The 14934-nt window shown below is 48.5% G+C and overlaps 1 protein-coding gene across 2 annotated transcripts in view; it reads right to left on the reverse strand.

The window, feature by feature from the left end:
- Nucleotides 1–1236: 1236 nt before the first annotated feature.
- ENTREP1 (endosomal transmembrane epsin interactor 1) overlaps nucleotides 1237–14934 on the reverse strand; it is a 63529-nt gene continuing 49831 nt past the window's right edge. For both annotated transcript variants that reach the window (XM_072838694.1, XM_072838702.1), the window contains 5 exons: nucleotides 10041–10170; nucleotides 9793–9871; nucleotides 8110–8262; nucleotides 5602–5894; nucleotides 1237–2101 (listed from right to left, as the gene is read on the reverse strand). In XM_072838694.1, the coding sequence (XP_072694795.1) occupies nucleotides 1895–2101; nucleotides 5602–5894; nucleotides 8110–8262; nucleotides 9793–9871; nucleotides 10041–10170 (862 nt within the window). In that variant the 3' untranslated portion in view covers nucleotides 1237–1894. The remainder of the gene's footprint in view (nucleotides 2102–5601; nucleotides 5895–8109; nucleotides 8263–9792; nucleotides 9872–10040; nucleotides 10171–14934) is intronic.

Consider the following 14934-nt stretch of genomic DNA (forward strand, 5'->3'; position numbering starts at 1 on the left):
GGGCTAGTAGCACAGTGGAGCCCCCACCGCCCCCTCAAAGCAGCCCGGGCCGGGGAGCAGCTACGATGCTCACAGCTAGGGCTTCTGGAGCAATCAAGAGATGGCTCAATTGCACAGAGAAGTCAGTGCCTGTGGGTGGGTGGATGAGAACAGAGCAAGTGCCATGGGGAAGCCCCCACCAACCCCCTCCACTGACAACAGCCCCCCAAAAGCCAATCAGCCCCCCCAGCTCTCCCTGGCTTCCAGCTCTGCCTCCACAGCCATGTCTTACCTCCAGCCCCCCCCACCCAACGCCTCCAAACTGTCTTTCCCTCCTCGGTCACTCGGTCCCCAGGCCCCTCCACACTTCCCACCGTGGCCTGGCCTGTTGGCTTGCAGCGCCCAGGGCAGTCTGGGCTCCCATTAGCCATGGGAGAAGCCTTACCCAGCACCTCGTCAGAGAAACAGGAAACGCCCAAGTGCTGCTTACCTGGGAGGCGGAGACCTGCAGAGTGGCTTCTGGAGATGGGCTGCTTGGGTGCACCTGGCATCTCTACAGCACTGAACGTTGGAGCCACCTTGGGCCAGGGACTCAGCCTCCTCTTCCTCGTCTGTAAAATGGGCACAGTAAGAGCGTTCACCTCTTAGGCTGCTGGGCGGTGACCTGAGAGTGTGGGAAGCCACTAACACAGTACCTAGAACACAGGGGGTGCCCAGCAGAGGCCGGCACTCCCTCATGTCACAGCCTCGCACCCCAACCTATTCTCCAGGGGCCCATGATCTCTTGAAATTCAAATTAGATCTGTGACTCCTATTGAAAACTCTTCCGTGTTATCTCACTGTTAGCATAAAATCCCGCCTGAGGCTCTCCCCTCCACTCCCCTCGATCTGGCCCCACTGGCCTCTGGTGCTGAGGGCCCTTGCATTGGCTCTTCCATCCGCCTGGAACACCCTTCCCTGCCCCTCAAAGGCAAGCCCAGCTCAAACCTCATCTCCTCAAAGAAGCCTTCTCTATCCCCCAGTCTATAGTCCCCGGGAGAAGGCAGCCCCACATAGCTTCTCAGCTAAGACCTGGCTGAACAAAGAGAAGGTTGCATTGTTATGGGGGAGGCGGGAGGGTTGCTTTGCAGGTGAAACTGGCCTGGTGGCCTGCCTGGCACTGAGCAGCTGCCCACCACTGCCCCAAGTTCTCAACCCCTCCTAAGGAAAGGCCTGGCCACTTGCGAACACACAAATATGGTACAGCGAGCCCAGAGGTCCAAAGTACACATTTTTATTCTCGGTGGGGACTTAGCCATCTCTAGTTTTGCAAGCAGGAATAAATGGAATCCACAAGAACCTCCCTCTCAACATCTTTCATTACTATTTATCACTGACCGAGTTTCCCATTTTTCCTAAAGAGACTGTGACTTGGGGGTGCCCTAAAACGAAGCTTGACAAGTGCAGCACATGGGGGTTAGTCATCCTGCGTCTGTGCCCACTGCTCCCTGGCTGAGCCACCAAAGGCTGTGGAGGCTCTGAGTAGCGGCCCAGCAGCTCTGTCCTTCACTGAGGGAGGAACTCAGGTCAGCCCAACAGCCACGGGGAGGGAGGCAGGCAAAGAATCTTTAACCCAGTTTCTGTCCACGGGACCTGGGCACTTGGCCGAGGCTGGAAGGATGCTGCCTCCACCGCCTCCAGCGCATCTAATAGCCAGATGGGCCTGCAAGAACCCGCTTATCCACCCCTGTATGTCCTCAGTCAGCAGAACACGGGAACAAATGTCCTCTGGAGTGCCCCCCTTCTGAGAGGGCATGCGCACTCCCAGCCAGGGCGCTCCAAGGTCAGGAGCGATCATCCTGCTGCCATCGGGGTGCATCTTCCTTCCTGCTCCTCACTCAGGCCGACGGGGAAAGGGGTGCCTGGCCCCCCAGGTTCACAGGATGGTCTCCCGGATGACACCGATGAGGCTGTGGGGCCGCTCAGCCTCCACTGCTCGCCGGGGCCTCCTCTCGGCTCGGGGCCTCCCCGCAGGGACAAAGGTGCTGAGGTCTCCGCAGCTCCGCAGGTGCAAGAGGCCAGGTTGTCTCCGCGATGGTGGCACGTGGGCCCGGGAAGTGCTGGGCTGCAACGGGGCCATGATCTTGGGGAGAATAAGTGGGGGAGAGAGACGTCAGGCTCCACCAGATGCGGCCCTCCAACCTGCCTCCTTGATCAGCCATGCGCTGCTTATCTTAGTTGCTTTTGGAAAAGATCATAGGATATTTTCCCAAAGTGGAAGGCACTTGGAGTTCCAGAGATACTTTCAACAGACTCCCACTTGCCTCACGTCCCTACAAAATTCCCCAAATGTTCAGCTGCCGACCTGCCTCACTTCACATCCCTGATTCATCCACTGCAGGTTCTTGCTTTACATTTAACATTCTTCTCATCATTTTTATCTAATTTCCCTGGGGTCTGAGACAGTGGTTCTCACCAGGGTCACCCATTTCTGGAGAGGAGGGGAGTGGGTAGTGTGGATTCCCGACTCCCCCACAGCAACTGGGATGCAGCATCTCTAGTTCTAGTGAGAACCCAGGTGATATGGAAGTTCTTGAAAAGTTGATACCCACGGATCTGGCATTGTGACCTGCTAGTGAGTTTATAAAATGTCAACCCCAAAGCCAGTGATGCTTCTGATTGACCAGATAACCCTTCAATTAAATAATAATAATAATAATAATAATAATAATAATAAAAGCTAGGCCAATTTATTTGTACAAATGCTTAAGAATGGTTCCACTGCAAGATCTGTTTTACAACGTAGCACATACGTAACTTTAAATATGTATACAATATCACTTACTTTGGAAAATGGCAAACATAGGGAAACTCTTCATCCATCTGGGACTGAGCAGGGGAGATCTGTCCAGTATGTACAATTACCAGGAGTTGCCTAGTCATGACTATAGGACCTACGATACTGTTATCACCTTGAGAAAACCCAGGCACTTCATTTCCACCTAAAGTCACAGAGCAGTCCCTGGAATGCCTTCTGGTTTAGTTTGCACCATTCGGAGATTTTAAAGTCATTAGAAGTTTAATCCCTCCAAAAGATGGGACATTAGATTTTGCTATCACACTGTTATTATATTGGTCTTTAAAGCCCTGTCCTTTTTCTTCATTAAGAAAACTCCAACGTGCACAGATGTCAACTGTTGCTACACGTAAGTTAAGGCAAGTGGTTTTGAAACAAATAAACATTTCAACGAATTGAAAACCTATTCAAGTAATACTAGAAAAAATGAAAATGTGCAAAGCTGGGTAGAGTCAGAAATAAAAGCTCTCCTTCTACTTGTCCCCACCTCCTTGTGTCTGGAGGTGGGTTGGGGAAGTGGTACTAGGATGCCTCCCCACTGGGATCAGCTCCTGAGAGGCGCCAGCACATGGCCCGGAGTCCACTGCAATAGTCCCAACACATGAACTTTCATCCAGACTTGGCACAAAGACCCAGCAAACATCTGTAGTGAGAGCATCTGATGAGTTGTAAGTGCTTGTTCATTTTCCCCAAAGCTATTTTCCAGGGAAGACTGTGCAGAAGATCCAGACCAAAGGTTTGGCCAATACGGACTCTTACCTCACTAGAGGTTGGCAGCCTTCCAGGAGTGGCTCCAAGTACTTGCTCTGTGTATTGGGCTATTGGGGCTGGACAGAGGGAAGGAGGCTGGGAATGACTTCTGGCACAGACCAGGGTTATGAGGAGATAAATGTCTCCCCTGCACAGATACTGCCCGCAGCCTGACCCTAGACCACCAGCTGACCACTCTATTAGAAAGCAGACAACAAGAGGGTCCTCGGTTCATGTAGCTCCTCATGCCAGTAGTCACATCGCTCTTCTGCTTCCCTGAGGGGCTGGGAGAGAAACTGGCTTCTGGCTTCTGTAAGAAGAGGCCAGCAGTAGCAAGTGAGAAGGGGTTTATTCAATCTGTCTTAACTCACCTAGGACTCCACTGCCCAATGTGTGTTGGTCACTTACTGCACAAAGGCACAAGCAGCTAATGTCCATGAGCTGCTGTGCCCTGATGTCTACAGCAGCCACCCCACATTCAAGGGGCAACGAAGCAAATGCCTAAAAAGTAACAGCTTTTTTTTTTTTTTTTTTAAGATTTACTTATTTATAGAGAGCTCAAGGGAAGGGGCAGAGGGAGAGGGAATCTCAAGCAGACTCCCTGCTGAGTGTGGGAGTGCAGGACTTGATCCTAGGATTGTGAGACCATGACCTGAGCCGAAGTCAACAGTTGGATGCTTAACCCACTGCACCACCCTGGAGCTCCAGGTAACAGCTTTTAAAAGAAGTGGGTAATTAAAGCTGTGACCCACCCCTAGTTCTCATCAGAAAGAAATCCCATTCATTCAGAGGTATAGGTGTTTAGACCACCTAGTCCAACACTTCATTTTAAAAATGAGAAAACTGGGGCGCCTGGGTGGCTCAGTTGGTTGGGCATCTGCCTTCAGCTCAGGTCACAATCTCAGGGTCCTGGGATTGAGCTCCATGTCGGGCCCCCCACTGGGTGAAGTCTGCTTCTCCCTTTCCCTCTGATCCTACCCCTGGTTCTTGCTCTCTCTCTTAAATAAATAATAAAATCTTTAAAATATAAATAGATAAATAAATAAAAATAAAAATGAGAAAACTGGGGCACCTGGGTGGCAAACCAAAGCATCTGCCTTTGGTTCAGGTCATGATCTCAGGATCCTGGGATCAAGTCCTGCATGGGGTCCCTGCTCATCAGAGAGGCCGCTTCTCCTTCTCCCTCTGCTCCTCCCCACTGCCTGTGCACATGTGTGCGTGCTCTGTCTCAAATGAATAAAATCTTTTAAAAATAAATAAATAAAAATGAGAAGACTGACACCCAAATGGATTATGCCCAATTTTATCTTTCCACTGGGTGGTCTCAGATTAGGGAATTGTGCTTTTTAAATCTATAATCTATAGAGAAAAGATATTTATTCCTTTAAGTCCTATCAGCTTAGGTATCCTGTCAACATCTTGTGGGAATATCGAAGAGTTCCCAGAATCCTGCCAATATTAAAATTCATGTTGGTCCATCACTGCCAAAGGGCTGGGACACCATGCCCTATCCAGGGAAACCCAACTCAGCAAGTCAAGCACTGAACATGCCCCGCACTGCCCGGACCCCATGCTTTCTTTTCCCAAGGATGCTTCCACATCCCGGGGAAATTAGTTTCTCTCCCTGGGCCAAGAAACTTATGGAAAACTCATCACGTCTGAAAAGAACATGCTCCAGCTTCCTCTTTCTCCCTCCCTAGACCTCCTCACCCCAATTTCCTTGACACCATGACCATGAACTTACTGTGACTTCTGACAGGAAATCAGAGAAGCCATTTCAGCTGCTATGGAAACAAGTGATCTGACTTGTGCCCAAGACTTGTGATAAAACTACCTGTTCTAGGGATCCCTGGGTGGCGCAGCAGTTTGGTGCCTGCCTTTGGCCCAGGGCGTGATCCTGGAGACCCGGGATCGAGTCCCACATCGGGCTCCCGGTGCATGGAGCCTGCTTCTCCCTCTGCCTGTGTCTCTGCCTCTCTCTCTTTCTCTCTCTGTGACTATCATAAATAAATAAAAATTAAAAAAAAAAAACCTACCTGTTCTAGGAAGCTGGCACTTGTGATGGCCTCCTCCATGTGCTCCTCGTCGGACTTCAGAACAGATTTAATGTTTTCCACGAGCTCATGGATGTCTGGGGTCATACTGCAGGAGGACTGCTCCAGGAACCTCGCCACCAGCAGTTTTGTGTCCATGTAGGACTTGTAATCGATCAGGGACCGTGGCCGGCATCGCGAAGCTCTGCACTTCAACCCCCTCCTCAGGGTCACCGTGGCCAGATCTGGTCTCCCCTCAGTCTGCGTTGCAGCTTCGCAGCTGAGCACGGGGACAGCTGTGGGTGGGGACAAACAACATGTGCCCGTTGGCCACGCCCCTGTAAGCCCAGCAAGGGGCCACTGAACTGGGCGTGGAAAGCATGTTGCAAATGCCAACAACCATGCACATCTTGCTTTTCATCTTGCAGAAGGAAAGGGGGAAAACAAAAACAAAAAACAACACTTCAGGGAAGCTTCTTCCCTGAAGTTCCAATAGAACGTGTCCCCAGAACATTTTATGGTGCCACATAAAACACAACCACCAAGGGAGAGACAGATGATAAGGAAAAGCATCCAGGGTGGAGCCTGAGACAGAGCAAGAGTTCCATGGGGTGATGGCTGATATGTGGGGATGGACGGGCAAGCAGAAAAAAAGATGGTTGACCCGATGAGAGAATGCTCCAAGGGGGAAGGATGAAGGAACCACTTAAAGAGAGAGATTGAGGAGAGACAAGACTGTGGGATGAGTGGAGTGCTCTGCTCCTTTTGACTGTACCTTTGTCCTACACATCCTCAGGGCCTGGTGCTGGCTTATCCACGCTCACACCATGGCTGTGAGGTAGCTCTAGGGCTACTACAGAAAGAAAAATTGAAGTGCGGAAGAATCATGTCATTCCAGAAGTCAACAGTGGCCTGGGAAATCCCCCGCAGGCTCTCATTTCCACAACTACCTACGTCGGAAGGGTTTAAGGACCAGCAGAACATTACTGCGCCATCAGGTGGGTGAAGGGGAATGCAGGCCTGGTCTCTGTGTTCATAAGCCAGCCAGCAGCCTTCAGTGTACACGAGTCTGGAGATTTCTGTGAAGGCCTGGCGATTGGGAATTTGGTATTCAAGGAAGCAGAGGGTGGGAGAACAAATGAAGTAAGGGGGGGGCACTCCTTTTCCTCAGGAGAAAGGCAGGCTCTATAAACTGAGGTTAGTGGCCATCCTCCAGGCTGCCATGTGCCTGTCAGAGAGAGCCAGAGTTTTCCAGGAAAGCTCCCTACAGACACTCACGTGTGAGGATAGTCAGGGACTACACTTAGTCACTGGAAGGCAATCTGGTCCGTTCTACAGTGGAGGACTCCAACAGGTAAACACATGTCTCCTCCCCCTTGCAGGACCACAAATTAGGAGGGGATTCTAGAAGGATCTCACTAAGCTGTGCAGACAGCCAAGTTCCTGTTGAAGCTGGCAGGTGGCCAGCGTGAGTCCTCAACTTGCCAGGCAGGTTAGAGACCTGCAGTGAATCAGGCCTAGGGAGCTGAGGGGCCAGGTTGCTGGCCTGTGGGTTTGCAGAGGCACGCGGTCGGTCCCAGGTGGTGGGACTCTTCCCTGCTCAGAAGACAGGAGGAGTTGTTCTCTCTGGCTCCTACTCGGTCAGTCCAGAGCTGTGGCAAACAACACAGGCTGTCAGAAGGACAGAGCCAAGACTGGGAGGGGGTGACACGGGGCCCCAGAGAGAGCTGGGTGAGAGCATTTACAAAGTGGTCATTTGCACAGAGCTTGAGGAAAGCATAGGCACTTGTTAGAATAGGTCACAGAAAGGAGCCTCTGCTGGTGGAATTACAGATTTTCATTTTCTTCCTTTATCTTTGTTTCCTTTACTTTTTTTTTTACAATTTTCCAAATGAAGAGCTATTTGGAGATGTTCGAGTATTCATGTATTCAGAAAAAGGACTCGATGTTATTTTAAGTTCTTAAAAGTTTTTTAATTTAAAATTATTCAAATAACGTCTATAACAAACTCCACACAGAGAGGGAGAGAATTGGAGTGTGAGTTTCACTCTATCTAAAGTTCTTAAAACAGGTCAGATTTAAATAACTCAACTACCCATACACAGTAAAAAATAAAATAAAAAGATAACTCAGATCATAAGGGGTAAAAAAAAATAAAAAATATACCCCTTTAACTTCTTCCTTGAGAAAGTTTATTTCTGTAAGACTGTGAGCACCCAGAAATCAGAATGATGTTTGCATTATTTTCGTGTACCTAAAACACTATCATGTGCAACCAAATGCTTTTGCTGACAATGACTTCAAAAGAAAAAACTCTACCAGCCTTAAAAATTGTGGCAGGTGAATATTCTTAATGTGCATGTAGAATATTTTATTTTCCCAAGACCTCTTAACCTCTTTCGAGACCTCTCAAACCGCGGGGCAGTGGGCAGCCAGAGCCACCCGCTTTCACCTGACACCTTTGGGCAAACACGCATGATGCTGTGCAAAGAACGTGGGAAGTGACATCACCTCTCTCCACGGAATGGTGCAGCACAGGGTCGCTCCTCGATCTTGTCCTCAGGAGTGGGAAGACTCTCCGACTTCGCATGGGATATAGCTGGTTTGCATCAGGAATTGAGATGGATGTGCTTTCTTCTCCAGGTGTGTTAGGAATGTCCTCACCTGTTTTGTTTTTTTTTTTAAAGAAAAGAAACATAAATTATTTCACCAGCTCCTGCCTTCAAAATGTTGGGTAGGAAACACCCGTGAGCCCAAACCTGCAGGGACAGGGGAATACAGTCAACCACATTTGCTCAGGCTGCTGGCCCCTTAAGTTTTTATTTCCCAGCACTATGGGAAACGCTGCCTCTCCAAACAACCCTTCTGAGCCTCAAGCAAGCAAACAAAAAATTTTAAATCCAAGAGCAAAATAAAGAAGCCTTGTCAAAATGTCAGGGTTTTTTTCTGCAAGTGCTTAGAATCTTCTCCAGGGAAGCATCCTAGTGCAGCACTGGAAAGCTCCTAGTGTGTTTTCCAGTTTCTGACAATGCAAGGTGACGTGGGTGGATGATAACAGGTCAGGTGACTTCCCTGAGGGCTGCAGACCCAATGCAGGCAGAGGAGGTGTCAAGACCCAGAGTGTGAGCCAGGCTGTGAAAGTCCTGACAGCCAAGGGAAAGAGCCAGTGGCCGCTGACTGGATGGGTAAAACATTCAAGAAATGGACAACTTCTGCTCAGGACAATCGAATCACATCATTGGTAAGACTGGATCTGGGAAACTTTCTTAAGAAATGGAAGAACCACAAACATACTTAGGGAAGAGAACACTGCTGCATTATTCTAAGATGTAAAGTGAACAGAACAGAAACTTGTTCCAAATGGTGCTGCTGAAAAATCACCAACATCAAAAATAGCTAGAGCGTTGATCCATTATTTATCACCACTGCCATTTTGTGCTGGTGGACAGTTTTCCAGGCCATTTAAAACCTCTCCAAAGACAGAATGCTGTAATAATGTTCCCTTAAGTGACAGGGATAACTGTAAACTGACTCTCATTTTTTGAAGCAGGACGGAAAACCAGCATTCACTACCCGTGAAGGCAGCATGGCCTGGACCCGAGGTTATCAATGACGGCACAATCTCACAGCAAATCACCTTACAATAAAAAAAACTCCTTTTCCCCTTTATTTTTTTTTAATTTTTATTTATTTATGATAGTCACACAGAGAGAGAGAGAGGCAGAGACATAGGCAGAGGGAGAAGCAGGCTCCACACACCAGGAGCCCGACGCAGGATTCGATCCCGGGTCTCCAGGATCGCGTCCTGGGCCAAAGGCAGGTGCTAAACCGCTGCACCACCCAGGGTTCCCTCCTTTTTCCCTTTAAAATAGCCCATCTTATTTTAACAGAAGAAAGAAGATCTTAGGTGAGAAAACACAGGAAGGCCAAATTAAACTCTGTAATCCATTTCCCAGGTCCCTGAGAAGAGTCTGGTTACTCAGCAAAGATTCTGAGGCTATCTTTATTTCTGCTCACGTTATTATCTCTAAATTGTCAATGGCTGACAGTATTTTTACACCTGGAGAGAAGAATGTAATCTGAACCACTGGCTCCAAGTTATCTGACCTCCAACAATATATCATATAAGTCATTATTTCATGATGTTTTCCTCAAGTGAATCCTGAGTTTGGGCAGCAATCATGTGTTTATTACCTTGCATCACTGGCACGCAGATCGGTTCCAAGGGGCTCATGGCACCTTCTGATCCTTCTGGCATATGGAGTGAAGATCCCTACATCACAGGAGAAAAGAGGGTTATTTTTTGATCTTCAACTCATCCCCGACCTGGACTCCACTCAACGTAAAAGCATGCTCAGGACCCAGACTCCCACTGCTCTCTGTAGGCCGTGCTGCTTTTTCTAACAGCAGTCAGTAAGCCAAAGAAGAACTACGGCCCGTACCTGTTCCTGGTCTGTCTGGCTCACCACAGCTTCGTAAGGAGGCGGGGGGTCCAGGGGACAGAACACTTCCACACCTTTGATTCGTGCTCCATAGATGTGTGGGAGTGGAATGACATCACTGCCGAGCATCCTAGAAAAGCATCTTGGCATGAGGAAGCACATCCTACAGACTGTGGGTCTGATGGTTCTTGCTTCCTTGTGATGGCCTCTGCCTCCGCAAGGTTACCCACTGACAGTGGGGGAGACCCTTCACCCCTCCTGACAGTCTCCTGACCCAGGAGCAGAGGAATAATCCAAGCAGATGGATTATTAATAATCAAAGCCTTCAGTTTCTTAGGAAAGCGAGAATGTATAAAGTGCAATGCCATCATTTCTTTTGAATCCACTCTTCTAGTGCACCTGGGTGGCTCAGTGGTTGAGTGTCTGCCTTTGGCTCAGGTTGTGATCCCAGGGTCGTGGAATCGAGTCCCACATCGGACTCCCTGCATGGAGCCTGCCTCTCCCTCTGCCTGTGTCTCTGCCTCTGTTTCTGTGTGTCTCTCATGAATAAATAAATAAAATCTTTAAAAAAAAAAATACAGGGAAGACCAGGAAACCTGTACTCAGGCCGTGGAATATCAGAGAATGAAAATAAGAGATACGAGCAAAAGTTTAATGTCTGTTCTTGAAATATGAAAAAGGGCATAAGCTGAAGGAGCCAGGTGAAGGATTCTGGGCCAGCCGCATGCAAGGGCTGCTTTTTTCAGAAAGGCGCTCTGTGGATTCACAGTGGTTTCATTTTATTCCTCTGCCCTTTTACAAAAATGCAACCGGCAGAGGAAACAAAGTTGAAAACGATGCGATGTTCTTTTTTTCCTAAAAGTAAAACCAGTGAGCACTAGGGACTCCTTCTGTCCTCTCCAAAGGGCTAGTCTTCAATCCCGAATTAGCATAACCCCCTGAGCCATCTCTCCAGCACTCCCAAATCCCTTTGCTTTCCCCTTCAGCCAACTCCCCGTGTTCCTCCACTGCTGTGTTCTCCCCAGGGAAGTGAATACCCTCAGCTTTGCTAGTTCATTTGTTAGCTCCGGTGGTCTTTGATATTCCCCCCCCTCAATGGCCACCTGTATGTTCACAGAGAAGAGAGGCTTGCTTGGGGCCAGGAGGTCAGAGGAACCACCGTCCACTTTAGATCTTAAACGACCATGGAATCCCTTTAAGAAGGAACACTGTAGGGGAGAGGAGGGCACATTTTCTCTAAAAGGACCACAAATGAATGGCTTCCTATGGTGGTCACTATAATGACCAAGAAAGCCTCCGTGTTACAGAAGATGCTTCTAGAAAAGAAAAGGAAAGTACCCTCCCTATTAGGCAGTTCTTATTTCACATCTTTTGGGTACACAGGGATCTGTGGGGAGCAGGGAACAGGTGTGCTATGTCCTGGCAGGTTTTTTCCTGATCCTTTACGGCCCCTCAACCCTAGCTAGGGGGCAGAATCACCTGGGGAAGTCTGCAAACTATGGGAGACCCTGGCCTTACCTCTAGAAATTCTGCTCCCCGCAGATAAAAAGAGATTTTTCTCTCTTAAAAAATCAGCTAAGCGGCCATGGGACACCACAGGTGAATGAGGAAGGAAGCTGGGCCTCAGAAATAGTAGGAGCCCTCCCACCCAGAATCATCCCAGAAAGAGACTCCAGAGCCTGGGCTCTTTCAAGTTCACACCAAACTCTCCAGGAAACCATCAGCAGTTCATGCTCATGAGTACTGAGGATGGACAGGAAACCCAAACAAGTACACACAAAATGTGTTCTGCTGAAGCTGACCACTCAGCTTTGAGAACTCACATGAGGTGGATACAGCAACTAAAACAAACAAAGAGTGGTCTTCCCTTGTGTCCTGGGAAGGTGTTGGGGTTACCGGGCTCTGGGGGCACAGGGTACAGAGTCACCCACCCACATAGCTTGGCTTCACTTGAGTTTGGGTTTTGAACTTTGTTAGGAAAAGGAATGAGATTGTTATGTCCATCACCAAGAAATAAATGCCCAGGTTCAGTTTTCCATAATCTTCCGTTTTCTGTAACACGTTATGTCCCCATGGTACAACCAGGTCCACAGACACAGAATAGGCCAGAGGCTCCAACCAATTTCTGAGGATGGGGGTTGAGGGGAAGGCTCCCCTGGGGTCATGGAGGAGGAGTGTACAGTCCTGGCTGTCCCCACAAATCAAGTCACGAGGCAGAAACCCATCTTTGGACAGAAACCTTCACTGCAATCAGGTTTCTGTTTATGACAGTAATTTGAGAAGTCCTTTCTCAAGGAGGTACCAATGCACGAAGCAGCTGTATTTATAGAAGTTAAATAAATAAACCTCTCTGAGAGGTCATAGTACCTTGCAGGAAGTGGGGAGCTCCCATAGTGGGAAAACTCTTCACATAACCAGTCATGGAAATATTAAAGAAAGCATTCCTTATGATTCTTGCCTGCCTGCTTACAAGAAAGAATCACCAATCAGGGTCAAAGAGCTAGTGTTGGGATCCCTGGGTGGCGCAGCGGTTTGGCGCCTGCCTTTGGCCCGGGGCGCGATCCTGGGGACCCGGGATCGAGTCCCGCGTCGGGCTCCCTGCGTGGGGCCTGCTTCTCCCTCTGCCTGTGTCTCTGCCTCTCTGTCTCTCTCTCTGTGTGACTATCATGAATAAATAAATAAAATCTAAAAAAAAAAAAAAAAAAAAACAAAGAGCTAGTGTCTATATCCACAAAGAGCTAGTGGATACGTAAGAACCTAGCAAAGTCGGTCAAATGTAAAAATACCTTTGATACAATATGTATCTAAAGGTAAATAAATGTACCATTTTAACAGAGAAAGTGGCCAGCCATCTGATACTGGGAGAATTTCAGAAAATGAGGCTATTTGCCCACTGGAGATAAGATCTAGGCCTCCAGGTATATACTTTACACCTAGCAGTGTCTTCTTTCTCACAAGGATGTATTACTTTAACATCCTCCCCCATGTTCCTTCTGGAAAGTTCTGAATGGTAAAGCCCTTGGTGAGAAAGAAGCTTGTCTGCCTTTGGCGAGGGGCAGTCTCAGGACTCAGAGGGACGAATCCAGGGATGCACCCACAGGCCAAAGAGTGGAAATACCCACACTGATCAGCATTACTGTGGAGAAGCCGAGAAGAGAAAGGGAAGAGAGAGGGGAAGGCGGGGGCAGGGCGGCCTGCAGGACACACTGCCCAACAGCACGACTCCTACACACCCATGAGTCACTTACCCTTTCTGCCACTGCAGGAAATTAAATCTGTCTGTTGCCTCCTCTTAGGTCAACCAAGGGCTCACCTACAATCTCAGAGAGCCAATTAATTCTTCTCGAAGAGGACATTTCTCTTCCCAGCTATGAAATAACCGGCTTTTTTTTTTTTTTTCTGCCTTCCTATGTGTCCCTCTGCACACAGCCTGAGACCAGGCTAAGGTATGAGCAGGTGCGTCCTTTGGTGCACCAAGAATATGTCTCTCTGGCTCCTGTTAATTCTTGGCTTATTTTCTAATAGACAAGGAAAGTCATCCTAGTCCCCGAAGCTTGGAAATTCCAGGACACTGCCCCCTGAACAATAGGGAGGCTGAATTGTGTCCAACCGACCCCCCAACCCTCTCCCCCCATCCCCCACTCCCCTACCTCCACATCCCCATCGCCACCCCCACCCAGCAGCCAGCGCCTCCAGCTCTTTGGCCATCTCTAGGTCCCCCTGGGTGAGGTGGAGAGAGCATGGAGGTGGGGTGTAGCTATGACTCTGAGCCACAAGTCAGGAAGATAACCCATGGAAAAGAACGCTAACAGGGTCTGGGTGGTAGCTCCCACTGGTGACCTGTTTCAAGGTCACACGGGGCCACCCTGAGCATTGGCAAGTGGATTCCCAAAAATCCCAAGCCTGGCACCACATGTGTTTGACAACTCTCCATGTATACCCTGGGGATTAAAAGTAGAAATTCTTGGCTCTCTGAATATCAAGCTAAAGACACTAGCCTTTCTTACAGAACCCAGAGATTTTCTTTTGGAAAGTGAAATATAATTTGCTTCTCCTTAACATTCAGCTTAAGATCACTTCCCCCACGAAGCCAACCCTGACTGGCTGACTCTTCCTTCAAGCTCTCCGCAGCCCATTCACCATCATGGGTTAGGTGGTCCTCCTCTGTGCACTCAAGATCTCTCTTCTGAGAACTATTTTGATCCTTGCAACACTCATTTGTAATAATCTAGACTGTGAGCATCCTGAGAGGGGAAGGAGGACAGTCTAAGTCACCCGGAATGTCAACAACCCATCACGGTGACTAGTACACAGCAGAGGACTGACTAAATGTTTGTTGAATGAATAAGCAAAGTCTTTCTTTAGAGAGGTACAATTCTAGAAGTCTATAACTATCAGATGAACACACACAGCATTTCTTTCTGCAGATAGTGATTTCTGAGATTTAAGAAACAAATGATAAATTTTGAGCTAGAATCTGAAAAAGGAAATAAGCCTGATGTCTACTTTTTTCTAGACCAGGGAGAAGTCATGAATAATTAATCTTTTTTAATGGCTGGGAAGAATGTCATGATTTGGGAACCTGCTGAGGGTGTTATAATGAACATCGATTAGGCCTGAGCGTGTTTCCAGGGCAACAGCAGCTCTCAATCAAGTCACCATACAGGTGGCTGTCTCACTGGGTATCAGTTTTCCTGGGAAGCTAATTGAAAAAGGGTATCCTCAGGTCAGGGTGGGACTTTCTTTGGTTTCATGCAGTTTAGCAGAAAAAAGAGCAGGGTTGGGGAGGTGGGGTAGAGAACCCTGAAAAGGGCACCTGGGTGGCTCAGTGGTTGAGCGTCTGTCTGCCTTTGGTCAGGTTGTGATCCCGGGATCCTGGGATCAAGTCCCACAT

Source organism: Canis lupus, chromosome 1 (assembly GCF_048164855.1).
Source record: "Canis lupus baileyi chromosome 1, mCanLup2.hap1, whole genome shotgun sequence".
Taxonomy (NCBI): domain Eukaryota; kingdom Metazoa; phylum Chordata; class Mammalia; order Carnivora; family Canidae; genus Canis; species Canis lupus.